Source organism: Dasypus novemcinctus, chromosome 25, assembly GCF_030445035.2.
Source record: "Dasypus novemcinctus isolate mDasNov1 chromosome 25, mDasNov1.1.hap2, whole genome shotgun sequence".
Lineage (NCBI taxonomy): Eukaryota > Metazoa > Chordata > Mammalia > Cingulata > Dasypodidae > Dasypus > Dasypus novemcinctus.
In genome coordinates, this window is record NC_080697.1 from 16,958,041 (window position 1) to 16,976,740 (window position 18,700).

At 44.3% G+C, this 18,700-nt stretch overlaps 1 protein-coding gene across 1 annotated transcript in view; it reads left to right on the forward strand.

Moving 5' to 3' along the window:
* Positions 1 to 18,700, forward strand: part of DRC1 (dynein regulatory complex subunit 1) — a 43,122-nt gene that overhangs the window by 16,519 nt on the left and 7,903 nt on the right. Inside the window, exons 4-10 of the mRNA XM_004447540.5 lie at positions 1,301 to 1,484; positions 3,160 to 3,297; positions 4,305 to 4,391; positions 4,742 to 4,864; positions 12,501 to 12,640; positions 16,101 to 16,235; positions 16,535 to 16,767. Of these exons, the coding sequence (XP_004447597.2) occupies positions 1,301 to 1,484; positions 3,160 to 3,297; positions 4,305 to 4,391; positions 4,742 to 4,864; positions 12,501 to 12,640; positions 16,101 to 16,235; positions 16,535 to 16,767 (1,040 nt within the window). The remainder of the gene's footprint in view (positions 1 to 1,300; positions 1,485 to 3,159; positions 3,298 to 4,304; positions 4,392 to 4,741; positions 4,865 to 12,500; positions 12,641 to 16,100; positions 16,236 to 16,534; positions 16,768 to 18,700) is intronic.

Genomic DNA, 18,700 nt, shown 5'->3' on the forward strand with positions numbered 1-18,700 from the left:
CTGCTTGACCACTGTAATGCACCTCAACGTTGCATTAACCTACACAGTACAATTTTAACAATACTTTAAGTTGTTCAGCTTAAGTAGTCCCCCCAAGTAGTCCTCCCACTAGCAACTTTACCTGTTTTACAAGTAAATAATGGGTGACTTTATTTTTGAAACTTCCACTGCCTTTCCTGAGCTGTGCCAGGAAGTGAGTTGACTGATCCCCAGTGGCAGGATCAGTTTGTGAAAGACCCTGAAGGTCATGCTTCACCAGTAGTCATGAGGTAAACAGGAAGATTTTGAGCAACAGAGTTACAAGCTCATGATGGCTTTTTCCCATTTTGAGAAGGAAAAATATTAATCAAATTTTGGTGTGTACCATGTGCCCTAGCTTAGATGGTCGATTGGGAAATGGAAAGGGAGGGAGGGACGGGATGACAAGATGTTTCAGTTGTGGCTGCTGACCTTACAGGCATCTGTGGTCTTGCTTGGAGACAATCTCCTAGAATTATGGTCTGTTAGTGTTTGGAGCCAATCTCTGGAGTATGCCCTAAGCAGGTGGGGCCTTGCATCTCAGCCCTCTTGCCTTTCTTCAGGCCAGTCCCGTCCTCAGCATATGCTCCGCCACAGAGCTTCTCTGGAAAGGTCATCCCTACTTTCCACTGCTGTGATGACTTTTCCCTGTTGGTACATTCCAGTGGTCATTTATTGATCATTTGGAAGAGGCATGGCTAGACACTTGAGGTCATGTTGAAAATAAAAAACTTAACTAATATAAGTAGCATATGCTAAGTGATTGCCACGCTGAGCACCTTTGCCACACATTATCTCTTTTTTTTTTTTAAGATTTATTTTTTATTCCCCCCCCACACCCGGCCCAGTTGTCTGCTCTCTCTGTCCATTTGCTGTGTGTTCTTCTGTGACCGGGGTTAAACAACTTGTCCAAGGTTGAGAGTCAAGTAGCAAGGCTAGGATTTGAACACAAGCTGTGTGACTGCAGTGACCAAGTGTTTAATCTCATGTGTCATCAGCTTCACCTCTTGATCTCTATATAGATGTAGATGTGTGTGTGTGTGTGTGTATATATATATATACACAAGACCTTAAGGTTGATTTATTTTTATTATGTGTCACTGGGATTATTTGGTCTCAGTTACTTTAGCCAAGTATTAAATTGAAAGATGATTTCTTGGCGCCTGGTTTGGTTTTGGTGTGTGTCTGAAGGCAGGTCAAAGGTACCCGGGCCTGTCTGTAGTTTAGACTCCAGATAACCTACCTGCACTGGAAGGCCCAGTTGGCATGTTTGCATTTGCAGACTTGAGAAGCTGGAGAATGAAGTCAAGACCAGCCAGGACAAGTTTGATGAAATCACTGCCAAGTGGGAGAAGGGCAAGCAGAAGAGAATTCCCCAGGAGCTGTGGGAAATACTCAACAACCAGCAAGTGTACTGTGCTGGGCTGATAGAAGATAAAAACAAACTTATTAGCGAGCTACAGCAGGCAAGAGTCTGGGACCACTCAATCCCAGCCCCGTGGGCTTGGCTGGGGGATGGAACTGGGTTATTGGTTTGCTGCTTCTGAATGGAAAAAAGGGAAGGCCTTCCCCCTTTACTCAGGATGCTGAGTAACCCAAGCAGTAAACGTTTTTTTAATTTTTCCTATCTGGGATCATTGTCTTTTTGGTGTGTTGCTTTGCTGCACGGGGACCTGTGCCTCTCCATGCCACGCAGGTCTGGGACGCCTTTTTTCTTTTTTTACCAGGGAGGTCCCAGGAATTGAATCCTGATCTTCCATATGGAAAACGGGAGCTCAGTTGCTTGAGCCACAGCTGCTTCCGTCAAGCAGTAAACTTTTTTTTTTTTTTAAAGATTTATTTATTTATTTAATTCCCCCCCCCTCCCCTGGTTGTTTGTTCTTGGCGTCTTGTTTCTTTGTCCGCTTCTGTTGTCGTCAGCGGCACGGGAAGTGTGGGCGGCGCCATTCCTGGGCAGGCTGCTCTTTCTTTTCACGCTGGGCAGCTCTCCTTACGGGGCGCACTCCTTGCGCGTGGGGCTCCCCTAAGTGGGGGACACCCCTGCGTGGCACGGCACTCCTTGCGCGCATCAGCACTGCGCATGGCCAGCTCCACACGGGTCAAGGAGGCCCGGGGTTTGAACCGAGGACCTCCCATATGGTAGACGGACGCCCTAACCACTGGGCCAAAGTCCGTTTCCCAGCAGTAAAATTTTAACCCTAAGAAAAAGCTTTGCAATAATTTTTAGAATTACTGGCTCTCTCGTAGAAAGATGTACTGTCATAGCCAATGCAGTTTCAGACTTTTTGTTTTTATTTATTTATTTATTTATTTTTAAAGATTTATTTTTTTATTTATTTAATTCCCCTCCCCTCCCCCGGTTGTCTGTTTTCTGTGTCTTTTTGCTGCGTCTTGTTTCTTTGTCGGTTTCTTTGTCCGCTTCTGTTGTCGTCAGCGGCACGGGAAGTGTGGGCGGTGCCATTCCTCCGCAGGCTGCTCCCTCCTTCGTGCTGGGCGGCTCTCCTTATGGGTGCACTCCTTGCGCGTGGGGCTCCCCTACGCGGGGGACACCCCTGTGTAGCACGGCACTCCTTGCGCGCATCAGCACTGCGCACGGGCCAGCTCCACACGGGTCAAGGAGGCCCGGGGCTTGAACCGCGGACCTCCCATGTGGTAGACGGACGCCCTAACCACTGGGCCAAAGTCCGTTTCCCAGCAGTAAACTTTTAACCCTAAGAAAAAGCTTTGCAATAATTTTTAGAATTACTGGCTCTCTCGTAGAAAGATGTACTGTCATAGCCAATGCAGTTTCAGACTTTTTGTTTTTAGTTAAGGAATGGAAGTGAGTCTGCAGTAGTTACCAAGTTCCCGTGTGGGAACCTGTGCATTGATTGTGCAGCTGGGATGCCCTAGGCTTCCTGGGCTCTTGCAGGGAGATTTCCAGCAAGTGACTATGGAGGAGTTTGATCCTTTGTGGCTGATTCAAAGCTCTGCCCAGAACCGCGTCCACACTGCTCAGTGTTATCGAGTGAAGCTGCTTTTGTGTTACATAGTTTTAATTCCTAGCATTTGCACTTTCTGGTTAGTGGGGTCCAAGTGGAGTGTGCTTGACACCTGCCTTTGTTAAGGTTCATGACCAACTTTTGACCTGTTCTTCCCTAGGAGTTAAAAACAAAGGATGACCAGTATGTGAAGGATTTGAAGAAACAGGCAGATGACATCTGCCTGCTTCTGGATAGGATGGAGGAACAAGTAAAGAACGTAATGAAAACCTTTCACCAGGAGCTGCAACACATCGAGGTACTGGGTGTGAGAAGCCCAGCTTCCTGACCTCGGGAGGTCCTCTGGAGAAGGGCTGGGTCTGTCCCAGGGACCCAGCAAGGGTCCAAATGTCTTGGCCCTCTGATTTCTGTCTCTGCTCTAAGGTTTCATTCATTTATCCACATATTCATTCACTCATTCAACAAATCTTGGAGTATCTACTATATGCCTGGCACTGTCCCAGGGGCTGGGACCACAGCCATGAACAAAGCAGAGCTCCTGATCCGTGGAGGCTGTATTCTAGTAGGTTGCAGCCAGGAATGAACAAGTCACTGAGTCTATGATGTGGCGGGTAGTAATAAGTGCTCTGGAAGGAAAATAAGACAAGTAAGGGGATGAGGAGTGCAAGAGAGGGGTCAGTACTTCCTAACCATATGTGAGCCATTCATGTAATTTACTTATGCTAGTCGCGGCTGGGAGAGGAGGGATGGGAAAGGGAGTGCTAAATAGGATCTAGGAATCTGTACTTTGAAGCTGAATGAAATGTTAAAGTTCGAGGTAGAGACTTGGGCCTTTCCAAGATGGAAGAGAGCCAGGAGGGTGGGGGCCTCTCTGGATTGTCCCAGATTCATTTCTGCATTCTCAGGCTGATCTCTTGTGACCTGCAAGCTGCCTCTGCTCCTAGGGAGCTCCACCATGACAGTGCACCTACCCTGGTCATGGCTGAATTACAGGCCAGGGCTTGCCTTGTGACTGCCAACATTGGCCTTCCCCCAGCACATTGCCACACAACACAAAGCCACAGCACTGTTGGCACATTTCTTCTCTAAGTTTATGTGAAGAATAGACTTTTTTGTACCTCATTTCCAGTGAACTCCTTCCATAGCCATTTGGTCACATGAAATTTGGCAAATCTGCCTTTAGATTTGACTTGGTCTGTGTGGTTGGTAACACAGCACTTGTGCTATTACCTGTGAGTCCTTTGATTGAGGTGAGACCTGCTGAATCCAAATGGACGCAAGATCCAAATTCCTTCTTGGTTGCAGAAAGCATTTGAGGTGGAACGACAAGAGCTACTGGCGAGTAATAAGAGGAAATGGGAGCGGGCCCTGCAGGCTCACAATGCTAAGGAGGTAAAGGGGTGTGGCAGATGGGGTGAGGGTGTGGGGGTCAGAGATGTAAAGAACAAAGAGGTGACTTGACCAAGCTCCAGTAGATATTGTGGAACTAGAAGCATCTGACTGCAGGATGACTCCATTTCTTAATGGAGCATTCCTCGGGGAGTGTCTGGAGTAAGGACCCCATTAAGCGACATAAGCCATGATCTGAGCATTCAAAGTCTTGGAGCCTAGAGCTTCTGAGAGCGCCCTGCAGGGTCACAAAACTTTCCAACCCTCCACTGTGTTGTGCTTGTCAGGCCACTGAAGGATTGGGTTGAGGTAGGACTGTATCTGCCTTTCTCCTTGTCTTCCTGTGCCTTCAGCTGGAGTATCTTATGAACCGCATTAAGAAAGTAGAGGATTATGAGAAGCAACTTAACAAGCAGAGGATATGGGATTGTGAAGAGTACTGCATGATCAAGATCAAGCTGGAGCAGGATGTGCAGGTGTGACTTGTTCCTCACTGAGGGTGTCTGGGTGGCAGAGCAGGGGAACACCTGTGAACATTTCATCCTTTGCAGCTGCCCATAATGTTCTAGAATTAGTCCATTCAACAAATATTAACCAGCTGCTTTCCTTTTAATGGTCATATCTGAAGACCCTCATATACAAGATCTACATGGAGGAATGTCTTCCTTAATAAATGAGTGGAGAGTTACCAAAATACTGATGGGGCCTGGAAACCATGGCACATGAGGAATAGTTGAAAGAACTATGTATTTTGACCTGGCAAAGGGCAAAGGCCCCTAGGGCAAGTTAGCTGTGTCAGAGGGCCAAATTGGGCCTACCACCACTAGCAATAGCTATCACCTAATGGATGTCTCCCATATCCCAAGCACTTAACATACAGAATTTCGAATCCTCCAATAACATGAAATGTAATAGCATTTTATAGACCAGGAAACTGAGGCACAGAGACAAGGCTACATGTCTAGTAATGGTAGACTCTGGATTTAAACTCAAGTCTGTCTGGCTCATAAACCTCCATCATACCCATCATTGCACCCAGTCCCCTGCCTGATGGTGGTAAATCCATTAAGCAGGTTTGGACTCACTGTCAGAAAGAACCTTCTGATGGTTAAAACTATCCAGTAGTGAAAAGGTTCATCCCCCAAAACAGAGAGTCCCTTCTCTCAAAAAGTGTTCAAAGGCTGAATGACTCTGTCCTAGGTGTTGAAGAGGAATTTCTGCAGTGGGAAGGAGGTTAGACTTTCTGGTTTACAAATTTTTTTTTTCTAAGCCTAGGATTCTGTGTTTCAACACCACTTAAAGGAATGCTTCTCTAACTACATTTCAATGTAATGCAAGTGCGTCTTAATGTTCAAGCAAGTTCTAGTCATTAGTCATTTAGGTTACTGAGAATGTATTAGATTAAAGCTTTCCCACATAGTCTTTGGTAGAATTTCGATTCTTACTACTCCTGTAGCTTTAAATATCTAGGTTAAATAAAAAAACCCATTAGACTACCAGTATTTTTGCCAGTCTTAATAATTTTCCCAGGCCTTTCTCATTTTAATGCCATGGAAATGAGAGTTGCTGACAAAGAACAGTAGAAATCTGTAAAAGAGCAGCCATACTTATGTGGGCTATATACGTTATGATTTTAATGAAAATGAGTCTTGTTAAACTTCCTGATTTTTTCTTCTGGATTTATCTTGGTTCTATGATAATCTATGTGATAGAGCTACATACTGTTGACTTCAAATGGTGAGATCTATGGGCCATCATGTTCCTAATCCAGTGTCTAAACACTTGAACAAAGTGAAAAAAATGCTAGGACATTATGGGGTGAGGAGGTAGAGGTAAGAGCAGAGAGGGGCAGAGAGGAGGAAGCCTGGGAGAGCTGGCTCTCCTGGCTTACCCTGCCCAGATGGAGTGATGGTGGAGCATGTGTATGTGGGTGGCAGGCAGATGGAGACATTCAGAGTGGGAAAGAGTGTTCAAATCCTCTGCATAACAGCTCTTTTCTGTGTTAGAATGGAAATCAGGCATATACTGGGCCACATTATCCCTTTTAACTGGAAAAATAAAATAAAATCAGGTCAGCCCATATTGTAATTTGTGGAATAGTTTAGTGGGATTGACCTTTATCATAGTACCTCATCATTCATTAGACTTTAGGAAGTCAAATAGCATTGATTTTTGCCGTGAAGACAGGACATGGAGCTAAATAGAAAATTTCCTCCTCCTAATTGTGTTTGTTTCCTGGCTGATAAAACACCATACAGTGGGCTGATTTAACATCAGGAATTTGTTGGCTCTTGGTTTCAGAGGCTGGAAGGCTCGCTTCCTCTCAGGGTTGGTACCTTCTGGCTGCCCGGCAATCTTTGGGGTTCTTTGGCTTTTCTGTCATATGGCCACGTACATGGCAGCGTCTTCTTTCTTTTCCAGCTTCTGTTGACTTCCAGCTTCTTTCTGGTCCACGTAGCTTCTCCTTCCATGTCCAATTTCCTTAGCTTGTAAAGACTCAGCCATATTGGATGAAAGTCCACCCTCGTTCAGTTTGGGCATCCCTTAACTAAGATCATCTTCCAAGGTCCCATTTACAAACGGGTTCACACCCACAGGACCAGGGCTTGGGACCTGAACATGCCTTTTATGGGGGCGTGGTTAACTCCCAACACCAACTAATTCATAGTACTGTGTCTGTTCTCAAATATGGAACTAAACTTCTTGCAAATCACGAACAATACAAAGAATCCAATGCACATAGATTTAGGTTGATGGGTAAAATACAAGAAGTAAGTGGAGAATTTCTACTTGTCAAGTTCTCACTGTCCATAAGGTTCACATTATTAGTAACTGGTACAAAGGGAAACCTATAAAAAGGTTTTTCACCTTTTTACTGCTCACTGCCCCCAAATAAAAATGTAGAATAATTTTGTTTTTAATGAAGGAAGCAAATGTGCTTATTTTTAGGCCTTATGTACTCGTTTAAAGATTTAAAATAGTTTAGTTCAAATTTAGGGGCCATTACTTTTAATATTAGAATATTAATAGTTGTGATTAATATTAATCACAAATGTTGAATACAAAGTATTTAACAGCTCTTGTGAAATTGCCACATGCAAAGCACAAAGATAAACAAGACATAGTCCCTTCCTCTATGGTCTATAGAGGAAGTATGACATCTACATAAATAGTATAAGGGAGGGAGTGGCAGGGAAAAAGGAGTTCAGCAAGAGTGTGGGCTGGATATGAAATTGGTGGTCTTATGATTCCAAAATGGCATCTTGGGGTCCCATCCCAGTGTTGAGCTTGATGGTAAAGAAGCCTGGTGGGGTCTCTGGAGTCAGCAGAGAAGGCCAGAGGGTATAGCTAGGGTAGAAGACTTTCCATAGTCTATGGGAAGAGATGGCACCAGAAAGCAGCTGTTGAGAAGCTTGTACTGCCCCGGGAAGAAAGAGAGGAAGGTGTCACCAACACTTGCAGTACCTTTAAATTTGAAGGACTTTTGTGGCATGTTTATTGTCATCTAAAACCAAACATGATGCTTTACCAAATATCTTTGGACCATTGAATAATAAGCACAGACATTTAACAAAATCTGTTACGGTTTTTAATATAAAACTTTGTTAAATGTCTGACAGTCAACGATGACTGTACCTAAAACCTGGAATAGATAACAATAGAGTCACTGATACTAAAATTATGAGTATATGGTCTTGAAAATAAATAAGGAGTATGAATCATGCAGTTGCCTCCTGTAGCTGTTCTACTCCATGAGGCACAAGCTAGTGCTAGTTCTGTGAGTTTATTGACATACTGTAGTACTGCCAGCAACTCCTAAGTGGCATCATAAACATGAAGCCAGCATGAGGCTGAAGGAATAAAGGAATAGCCCTTTGGTTTTAGAACAGAACTGAGAAGGAGGAGTCGTTGGTCCTTTGTTTTGGCAGAGATGGGGCGCCAGGGGGACACGCTGCATTTCTAGCTCTCTAGGAATCAATCTGTGAAGACCAGGTTCCAGCAAAGTACAGGAGCAGATGTTTTCCCACCAGAGGAAGTAAAACATAGCGAGTACACACTCTACCACACTGAGCAAGCAAAGAAATGTAAATTAAAACTGACAACAGCTTTTTTACCCTTATAAAATCAGTACAAATGTAAATTCTTTCAGATCACAAAGAAAAAGCCAATGATCAAATGACCTTAGGTCAGAGTTTCATAAACTGTTCAGCTAGGTGAGATACTAATGGCAATTTCACAAAACCTAACACAAAAAGTGATGTCTGATTTTTTTCCCCTTTAAAAAAATGTTTTAAAATATATTATGGAGGAAAAAAAGACATAACCCATGTTCATAGTTATTATGCAATAACATGCTTTTAAGAATGAAATTAACTCATGAGAGTTCACCTGATACAGCTCGCATTTATAACTCACATGCTCTTGCCGTGTTGTAAAAACTGTTCGATAGCCAAATAAGTTTGGGAAATACTGTCACAGAGCTCAGTGCTTATTGCAAAAGCTATGAGAAGAAGGTGGGTGCCTGTAATTCCTCAGAGCAGACTTCCAGATGCTCGGGATCTGCAGACTCCAGGGAAGATGGGAACAGCCAGCTGCTCATTGTCCTTTCAAACCCACAGCAGCTCCGGAGAGCCTCCTTCTCTGCGAGCGTTGGTGTTGGGGAGCGGTCTTATGGAAAGTCAGATGCAGCAGTGAGACACAGAAGATGCTTGAAAGGAAGTTTATTATCCTCAGTAGTCTAGGGGAAGAGTCCCAGCTCGCTTTGGAGAGACTGTGGTCCTGGGGACAGTTACTTTTAGAGATTACAGGGCTCTGGCAGTTGGCCAATAAGGTATGGGATCAGGGAGGGTCCATTTGAATTTGGCATCCCACAAAACCAGATAGGGCTCCGGGCTGGTGGAGAGGGGGCTCTTAGGCTGCATTACCTGTCCTCAGGGACAGCCTGAGGATTTGCTTGCTATGGGGAAAGGACATTAGTAACCAAGGGGTGTCTGTAAAAGGGACCCAGGAGGGTGAGGCGTTGTTGACCAAGGGTGGGCTCTTGGCTCTGTTTCTCTGAGGGCAGTGTTCAAACTTGCTCAGCTTGTCACCATCCAGTATGGAGCTCTTCGGCTGACTTGTGCCAACCCCTCTCATAGACCCATGGCTTCCCTTCTGTCCAACTGAGGCATGTTTAGCTTGGGCCCTCATTACTGACCCACTCAATTGTGATCAGGGCTGAGCACATTTGAAGCACTGGGGCATAAAGTGTTGCAGCTGCAGGAAGGACAGCGGGGATGCCCTCTCCCTAGTCGACACCAAGGGCCATCCCCAGAAGGGTACTGGGGCCAGGGCTGTAACTCGGCCTGGGACCACCCAAGATAATTGCATTGCAGTGAGGCTGCACTGTTGGCATCTTCTGTAGCCCTCTTGGGATTTTGTTCAAGTCAGAACTTTCAAAATTAAATTTTGATCATACTTGGAAAGAAAGAGTGAGGTGCAGCTCCCAACAGCCCCCTGCCTGCCCCGGCACCCTACCCGAGGTCCTGGCCTGTAGGTCGAGCATCTTGGCTGCCGCATGTGCCCAGGGCCGCCAGGCCGTGCGCATTCCACACCGCCAACGAGAGCTGAACCAAAAACCGCTCTTTGGAAAGCAATTTATTGAGAGTGTTTGACCTAGCAATCTTACTTCTGAGAATCTGCCTTAAGGAAATAATACAAAATATCCCCCAATTTTAATATACAGTTAATCCCAGCATTATTTTGTAATATTGAAAATTATCAAAACAGCATAAAATACAGCTGTAGGAAAATGGTAACACATTATGATATATGGTAAATATATCATAAATATTTAATATATGGTAAGATAATTTATGATAAAATATGCAGTCATTAAAATAATTTAATAATTGAGACTTCTTAGGTTATAATAAAGTAAGAAAATTAAGGTGTAAAATTGTAGTTATAGTTTCTCAACTTCGTAAAAAATGCTAGGAGGAGACATGCCAGTATGCTAACAGAAGTTGCCTTTGGGTCGTGGAATTATGGCTAGTTTTCCTTCCTCATTCTTCGTGTCTTCTTTTTCCTTCACTGTACATTCCAATTTTTTTACAATGAGCAAATACTACTTTGAAAATTGGAAAAAATTTTTACAAGGAAAAGTATGTAACTCGAAAAGATAAATAAGAATTTGACTAGACAAGGAGAGAAATTGAGAGGTATATTTATTTATTTTCTGTGGTGGTTGGAAGCTGTATGTACCCCAGAAAAATATTATGTTCTTAAGTCTAATCCATTCCTGTGGGTGTGAACCATTGTGAGTGGGACCTTTTGATGAGGCTCCTCAGTTAAGGTGTGGCCCACCTCAATCAGGAGTGGTCTCAATCCTAGTACTGGAGTCCTTTATAAGAGAATGGAATTCAGGCACAGAGTGAAAAAGCCACCGGGAGCGGCCAGAAGATGAACTCAGTGGAACCCAGAAGAGCCTTGCCAGTGACAAGCCAAGTCCAGGATGGCCGGCAGCCAGCCCCAAGTGCTACAGTCTTTGGGGCGGAAGCATCGCCTTAGGGATGCCTTGACTTGGACTTTCTTTTAGCCTCAAAACCACAGGCAAACAAGTTCTGAAAATCTAAGCCGACTCATTTTATGGTAATTCCTTGAGCAGCCCAGGAAATGAAGACTTCACCTCAGTGACCTAAGTGATTCTTCATGTACCATCTGTTAAAGGATAGATGCTGTAGGCTTCTCTCTGAAGGAGATGGTCAAATACTTGTCCCAAAATGGGGATTTAAAAATGTCTGTAATAAGTATACACACTTGGCTAATTCCCTCAGTATTAGCATGGGGACTGCTGGATTCCACCAGAAGCTTGGGAATGTCAGGTCCTTTATTCTCCTGTGTGTCACCTCCTAGCCAGTTACCCTCCTCAAGGATGACCCAAAGGGAGGTTGTGATCCCTTCCTCAGTTGACGCCTAGGCATGGGGCTGTAGCTAGTGGAGAGAGACCAGAAGGAGGCTGGAGAGAGCACTGCAAGTGGGTGTCTTCTCAAGGTCTGATAACACTTAATTGCATTTCCACTCAGGAAAGGCGGGAGCAGGCTGTCAGTGTGTATTTGCCCTGCCTCCTGACATGGCCCTCCTGACGGTTGTTTAACGCGGCTGTCAGAGCGTTTTTTCTACAATCCCCCCTTCACATCTTCAGTGGCTCTTTAGTGGATAGCGCTTTAAAGCCTCAGCTTGGTAAGGCGCTGTGCTCTGTCAGCCCCGTCTCTGGCCATTCCCTGCCTCATACCCCACAACCTAAGCCACTGCTGGCTTCCCAGAGTCCCTCACTCTTCTGCCTCTCTGCCTTCGTCTGGGCTGTTTGCTCTGCTTGGAGTTTCCCACCTGAGGTGTCCACCTGAGTAACTCCTGCTCACTCTCCAGGTCTCAGTCACACTGCCTCTGCCATCCTTTCAGGGACACCTCTGGTCCCTCATGGCTGGGAAAGTGCTCCTCCCGTTGGACCCACAGCCCGTGCTTACCCCTGTCTTCTTTTCACTGGTGCTGGTTTATCTGTCTCTCTCCTCTCAGACAGATCAGGGACTGTGCCTTCTTCACCATTGTTTTCCCGGCAGCCAGAGCAGTGGCTGGAGTATATAAGGCACCCAATACGTATTCGCCGAATGAATGAGTACAGCTCGGAAGTCCAGCAAGTAAGGCAGAATGTGTCCGTCCTCCTTTAGAATGACCGTGATTTGCTGAACACAATCATGGCCACTTTGGAAGGTCAGAGTAGGGAATAGCAAATTTTTGTGACAATATTAATTTTTATGGTGTATCTGGCAGGACTGCTCAGATCCCTAATGGGTTTAGTTTGTATATTAGTGCAAAGTACCGGGGTTAGGTGGACTTGAAAGCTCTACCTATGATCTTTCTTGGTACATAGGCTTTAGCTTGCAGCTGAATTATTTGTATTTTATCTGGGTGGCCTTTGACCTGCCTCTAGTGATAGATGTCCTAAGAATCCAGGTTGAGGCACTTGTCCCTAAGGTTCCTCTGACATGCCTCTAGAATGAATGATCATGAGCTCCTGAGCACAACATATTTACCCAGGCCAACTATTATTATTTTTTTAAACTTTAAATTTAGATTCTTGAGCAACAGCTTCAGCAGATGAAAGCAACTTACCAACTAAACCAAGAGAAGTTAGAGTACAACTTCCAGGTCCTGAAAAAGAGGGATGAAGAGAGCACTGTGATTAAATCCCAACAGAAGAGGAAGCTCAATCGGTAAGCCAGCATGCCAAGCACCTTTCTTCTGGGTGGTTCTATATTGAAAAAAAAATGTGGTATCGTATTATACCTCCTGTTTGGTAATCTGCTTTTCTTTCTTTTTTTTTTTTTTAAGTCAACAACCTCCACCTTTCCATTGTAGTAAATTTCATCTCATTGAAATATTTGGATCACATTCACATTTCCCCAGTTGTCCAAAGAAATCCTTGACAGTAGATTTGTCCAAACCTATCTCTAATCTTGGACCAAGCATTGAATATGTTTTCTTAAGTCTCTTGGATCTCCCAGTGTCCTCCTTCCTCCACCTGTCCATCTTTTTAAATGATACTCACTTGTTCAGAAGACTGGGGCAGTTATCTTACAGAATGTCCTATGTTCCCAATTTGAAATTTTTTTCACATTCATCTTGTTTCTCTGGCCCTATATTTCCTGTAACTTATACGTTAAGGCTTTAGACTCGTGGATTCAATTTATACATTTTGGGAAATGGACTTGGCCCAATGGATAGGGCATCCGCCTACCACATGGGAGGTCCACAGTTCAAACCCCGGGCCTCCTTGACCTGTGTGGAGCTGGCCCATGTGCAGTGCTGATGCGTGCAAGGAGTACCGTGCCACGCAGGGGTGTCCCCGCGTAGGGGAGCCCCATGCGCAGAGTGCGCCCTGTAAGGAGAGCCACCCAGCGCGAAAGAAAGTGCAGCCTGCCCAGGAATGGCGCCGCACACATGGAGAGCTGACACAAGATGATGCAACAAAAAGAAACGGGGGTGGGGAGGGGGCGCAGGGCAGGGGAGAGAAAGTAATAATAATAATAAAAAAGAAACATAGAAAAGAACAAAATGTATAAGTGCATTACACAAGCCTCTGTCCTCAAGGAGCTAACATTGTTAACAGGTCCAGTAACTCACTCGTTCATTAACTCATTCATTCATCAAACATGAAATGCTTCCTTTGTGCCAGGAACTATGTTTGAATACAAAGATGAACAGAATGAAGTACTACCGTCAGTCCAGTGAGAGACAAACACAAATATTAATTACAGTACAGCTGCAGGAGAGTTTTCCATAGCTGCCAGTGGAGCCCAGAGGTGATGTGTCTAACTTATTCTGGCTTGCAGGGGAGGAAAGTGGCCAAAGGTTCTAGAACAATGAGAGACAGTTACAGTCGGGCTGATAGCAATGCAAGTCCAGCATGCCACAGCTTGCCAATCTCACTGCTATTAGGAGCTCTGGGTGTGGAAACTTGTCCCATGAAATATGCACAACAGGTACAGCTTTTAGACCCAGGCCCATTCTTCAGACCTCAAACTACTAAGGCGGTGTCTCATATCAGTGCCCCAGGTACACATTTTCTTAACTACAGCATTCTAGGAGACTCTCCACATATGACATATTAATTTATTTTTTTTTAAAGTTACATTCCTAAAAGGTTTTTTTTTTTTTCCCAAATGCCAGTCAGTAAATGAGTTTTCATATAATAATCATCTCATCCTAGAAGCTAACAAAACGAAAACAGACTCCAGGTGAGGCATGAAGGTCTGGGCAAGGCAACAAGAGAGGGCATAGGCAGGAAAGGATGGCTACAAGAGGGAGCGCACCACAGTCAGCATCCTCAGTGACAAGCAGGAGTGAAAGGTGCAGACGAGCGAGGCTGGGTAATGGGAAAACTGGGAGAGGAATGACTCTCCAAATCGCAAGGCTAGTTTGGCAATTCCAGATAAAGAAAGGAGCAGGCTAAAGGATGTGGCATTGACAGTCATCAACACAGAGGTGGGTTTCAAAGCCATGAGCCCAGATGTACAAGGTGATGGAATGAAAATAAAAGAGCAGGGAAACGGACTTTGGCCCAGTGGTTAGGGCGTCCGTCTACCATAGGGGAGGTCCGCGGTTCAAACCCCGGGCCTCCTTGACCCGTGTGGAGCTGGCCATGCGCAGTGCTGATGTGCGCAAGGAGTGCCGTGCCACGCAAGGGTGTCCCCCGCGTGGGGGAGTCCCACGCGCAAGGAGTGCGCCCGTGAGGAGAGCCGCCCAGCGTGAAAAGAAAGAGCAGCCTGCCAGGAATGGCGCCGCCCACACTTCCCGTGCCGCTGACGACAACAGAAGCGGACAAAGAAACAAGACGCAGCAAATAGACACCAAGAACAGACAACCAGGGGAGGGGGGGGAATTAAATAAATAAATAAATCTTTAAAGAAAAAAAAGAAAATAAAAGAGCAAAGCGGTAAGGGTGGCCTGAACTTTCTAGAATATCTTAACTTTGGCAAGAAAAAGCAGAATCACCAAAGGAAACACATAAGGAATAAACAAAGAAAGAAGACCGAATATTTTACTGAGGAGAAAAGGAGAAAAGTTCTGAGAACTAATATCTAGTAAAAGCAAGATGAAGCCTGAGGGAACCCGGCTATATTTGGCCAGAAGGGCATCATTGGCGGCCTATGTAGGGGCATTTGTGTCCAGTTCTGAGGTCATAGGTTAGAGGAGCGGATGATGAGGAAAGAACAGCAACAGTGAAAGTGAAGGGAGGAAAAAAGAACTCACAGAGGTAGAGCAGGCTCAACTGAAGGGTTTTTCAGGATAAGGGAAACCTGTGTGAGTCTGAAGTCAGAGGGAAGAAGTCGGTAGGAAGGGCAGGGTGGTGATGATGCCACTTGACCCCTGGACCAAAAAATATGTATATAAATTAAAAAAATATATATTTATTTCTCTCCCCCCTCCCCCCAGTTGCCTGCTCTCTGTGTCCATTTGCTGTGTGTTCTTCTGTGTTGCTTGTGTTCTTGCAGCAGCACCGGGAATCTGTGTCTCTTTTTGTTGTGTCATCTTGCTGCGTCAGCTCCCCGTGTGTGCAGCGCCATTCCTGGGCAGGCTGCACTTTTTTCGTGCTGGGCGGCTCTCCTTATGGGGTGCACTCCTTGCGAGTGGGGCTCCCCTATGCGGAGACACCCCTGTGTGGCACGGCACTCCTTGTGTGCATCACGACTGTGGGGAGCCAGCTCACCACACAGGTCAAGGAGGCCCGGGGTTTGAGCCTTGGACCTCCCATGTGGTAGGCGGATGCTCTATCGATTGGGCCAAATCTGCTTTCCTCTGTGTTTCTTGTTTCAGAGTCAAATGAACATCCAAATCACAACAATGAAAGAGTTGGGATAGATTATTTAAACATATGAGATATACACTCGTTATGGACACTTAGCTTGGATGTTCTGATTTTACGTGCTTGCATTTCATACAAACGGTGTGTTGAATGGGGTCAGTCACGCTCCTGAGTAGGAGGCTGCCTCTTGGTGGGTTTGGGCTTTGATTGCCTTCCCTTCCTTGATCACAGCCAGAGCTGTGTTTTGGAAGATGTGGGAGGCTTTCTACCTTCCTGAAAACCTGCCTCTGGGCTTGTTGTGTTTAGTTAGATGGAGGAGAGGAACAGCTGCAGACTAACGATGTTTTTTTTTTTCCCTTTCAACCTAGCCTGCACGATATACTTAACAATCTGAGATCAAAGTATGCCAGGCAGATAAAGCAGTTTCAGGAAGATAACCAGTCACTAACCTCAGACTATAAACGCCTTGTGATGCAATTTAAGGAGCTACAGAAAACCATGAGGTATTTTAGGGATTTGGGCCCTAAGGTGGTGGGGACAGAGTTGGTAGTGGCAGTGGTTTTGTTAGGCTTGGTATCACCAGTTGGAGTTGGTCCCTCTCTCCTTATTTGTGCATCACCTGTCTTGTCTTGAGACTGCTTAGGATGGCTTCCAGTTCACCGGAGGGGAGGATCAGCAGCCCAGGGGTTGACTTACCACAGCTCTTCATCCATTCTTGCCCTGCTGCCAACTGAGGGGACCCTGGCCCAGCCCTGGGGTCCCGTGGGGCCAGCTGGCCATGCTTGATGACTTTCCTTTACAGGCATTTTGCTGTTATTGATGAAGAGAAGTTTCGAGAGATTTGGCTGATGAATGAAGAGGAAGCCAAGGATCTGATAGGCAAAGCCTTCAGTGTAGACAGAATCATCCAGACCCATCATCTGGGGCTGCCCTGGACAGAACCTGATTTCTGGTTCCTGAACAATGTGGGGCCTATTTCTCAGCAACAGCAGAAGTCAGCCATGCAAATCATAGACGAGGTGTTGATGCAGACAGGTGACTAGATCAGAACCATGGTGCCTAAGAACTGGAGGGGCCCACTACGATCATCTGGTCAACCCTTTCCTTTTATAGCTAAAGAAACTCAAGTCCTGAGATGGGGGAAGAAGTCTCATAGTTAGGAAATCTACAGAGTATGGTTAGTTGCTATCGCTTTTAAGTCTCCTCTAATTTATAGCTTTTCCCTGTACCTCTTTTATTTTATTTTTTATAATTTATTTGTTCAAGAAATTGGGCTGCTTGTCCTGTAGAATTTCCCACAGTCTGCATTTTGTTCATTGCATGCTTGTGGTGTCCTTTAACATGTTTCTCTCCTCTATATTACCTTTAAACTGGCTATTAGATCTAGGGGCTTGATCAGATTCAGGTTCAATCTATTTTTGGTGAGTACACTGCTGTATATTTCCATCAGGATGAACCTAATGTCTGGTTGGCTCTCTTTTTGTGACATTAGCAACCATTGAAAATCATTGCCTAATATCCATCAACTGCTTTAGGGATTGCAAAGTGGCAATATTCTGAACTCTCTCATTATGCCTTAATTTATTAGCTGGAATAGTCTGAAAAGAGAATCTTTCCTGCGTCAGCTCCTTGTCACTCTGAGATACAATTTGTACAGGAAAAGCAGGAAAGATGCTTATTTTTTTTCTCATTTTACTACTTTTCAGAATAATGGTGTGAATCTCTAGCATCCTCCAAAGGAGACTAACAAGCTTGTTTTTTATATTATGAGCATATGGGCTTAGTCATATTTGATGTTTCAGTTTATTGCAGTTATTATTTTTATCCTTATTGATGTTCATATCATCCCATCCTTGGCCATTGTGAGTCTCTTCACATGGGCTTCTGGGTCTTTTTGACTTGACCTCAGTAGTCTTTGGTAACGCTCTTGCTTTCCAGAATGACCACATTTCTCAGGCTCATTTTATACCTTTCCTGTCTTAAGTCTGGAGCCAGCCATTTCTCCAAGGAGACTTGGCCCCTTGAAATAGGGAATGGTATTTAGAAACCACAGTCTGCGTGCTGGCATGCTCATTGTTTTGCACTGGTCTTTGTTTCTAGACCTTTTCAGTGTACAGTATATAGGATTACTTTTTAAAGACAAAATAGATCCTAATACTTCCTAATCAGCAGGATGTCAGAATTTTTGCTTAACCTCATCAAATTTTATCTCCTTTCTCCTATCTTGAAAATCTTGGTACTCAATGACTCCAAAATAATTACTCACATGCTTTTCCCATATACTGTAGAGCAGTCCCAGAATAAAATATTATCTCTACTCCCAACAGATGATTACTAAAACTAGTTTTAACTTTTTTGCATGATTTTGGATCTTTAGATATGTCCCACTAGCGATGTACAGACAGCTTACTGTGTTTTGTTTTAAAGTCACTTGGAATAGTTTCTGCATGTTACGTTACCAAAGAGATATGCATTTAGTTTTTTTGTTTCATTTTTCTTTTGATTCTTAAAGATGTTTTTAAAATTAATTTTGTTTTATAATTATGTAAAATATTTGCATGTTTCCAATGTCAGATATATAAAACAAGGTATATTCAGTGGAGTCTAACTTTTATCCTGTCTTCTCCACATTGTTTCATCCCTCCCCTATGGGTGACTATTAAAGAATGTATGGTTTATGTCCATCCATTGCTTTTTAAAATTCTAAACAAATACATATATTCTTTTCAACCCATTTCTTAAGTAAATAAAAGGATATACTATATATACTTCACCTTGCTTTTTTCTTTTAACAAAATATCCTGGAGAGCATTCTGTAGTATGAATGAGATGAAGAGTATGACGAAATACTCTTCATTTATTTTTTACTTGGTATCCTATTGTGTGACTGTGCTATACAGCATTCACATATTCAGATAGTCCTCTGTGGATGGATACTTGGGATATTTCCAGTTTGTTTGTTTTTGCT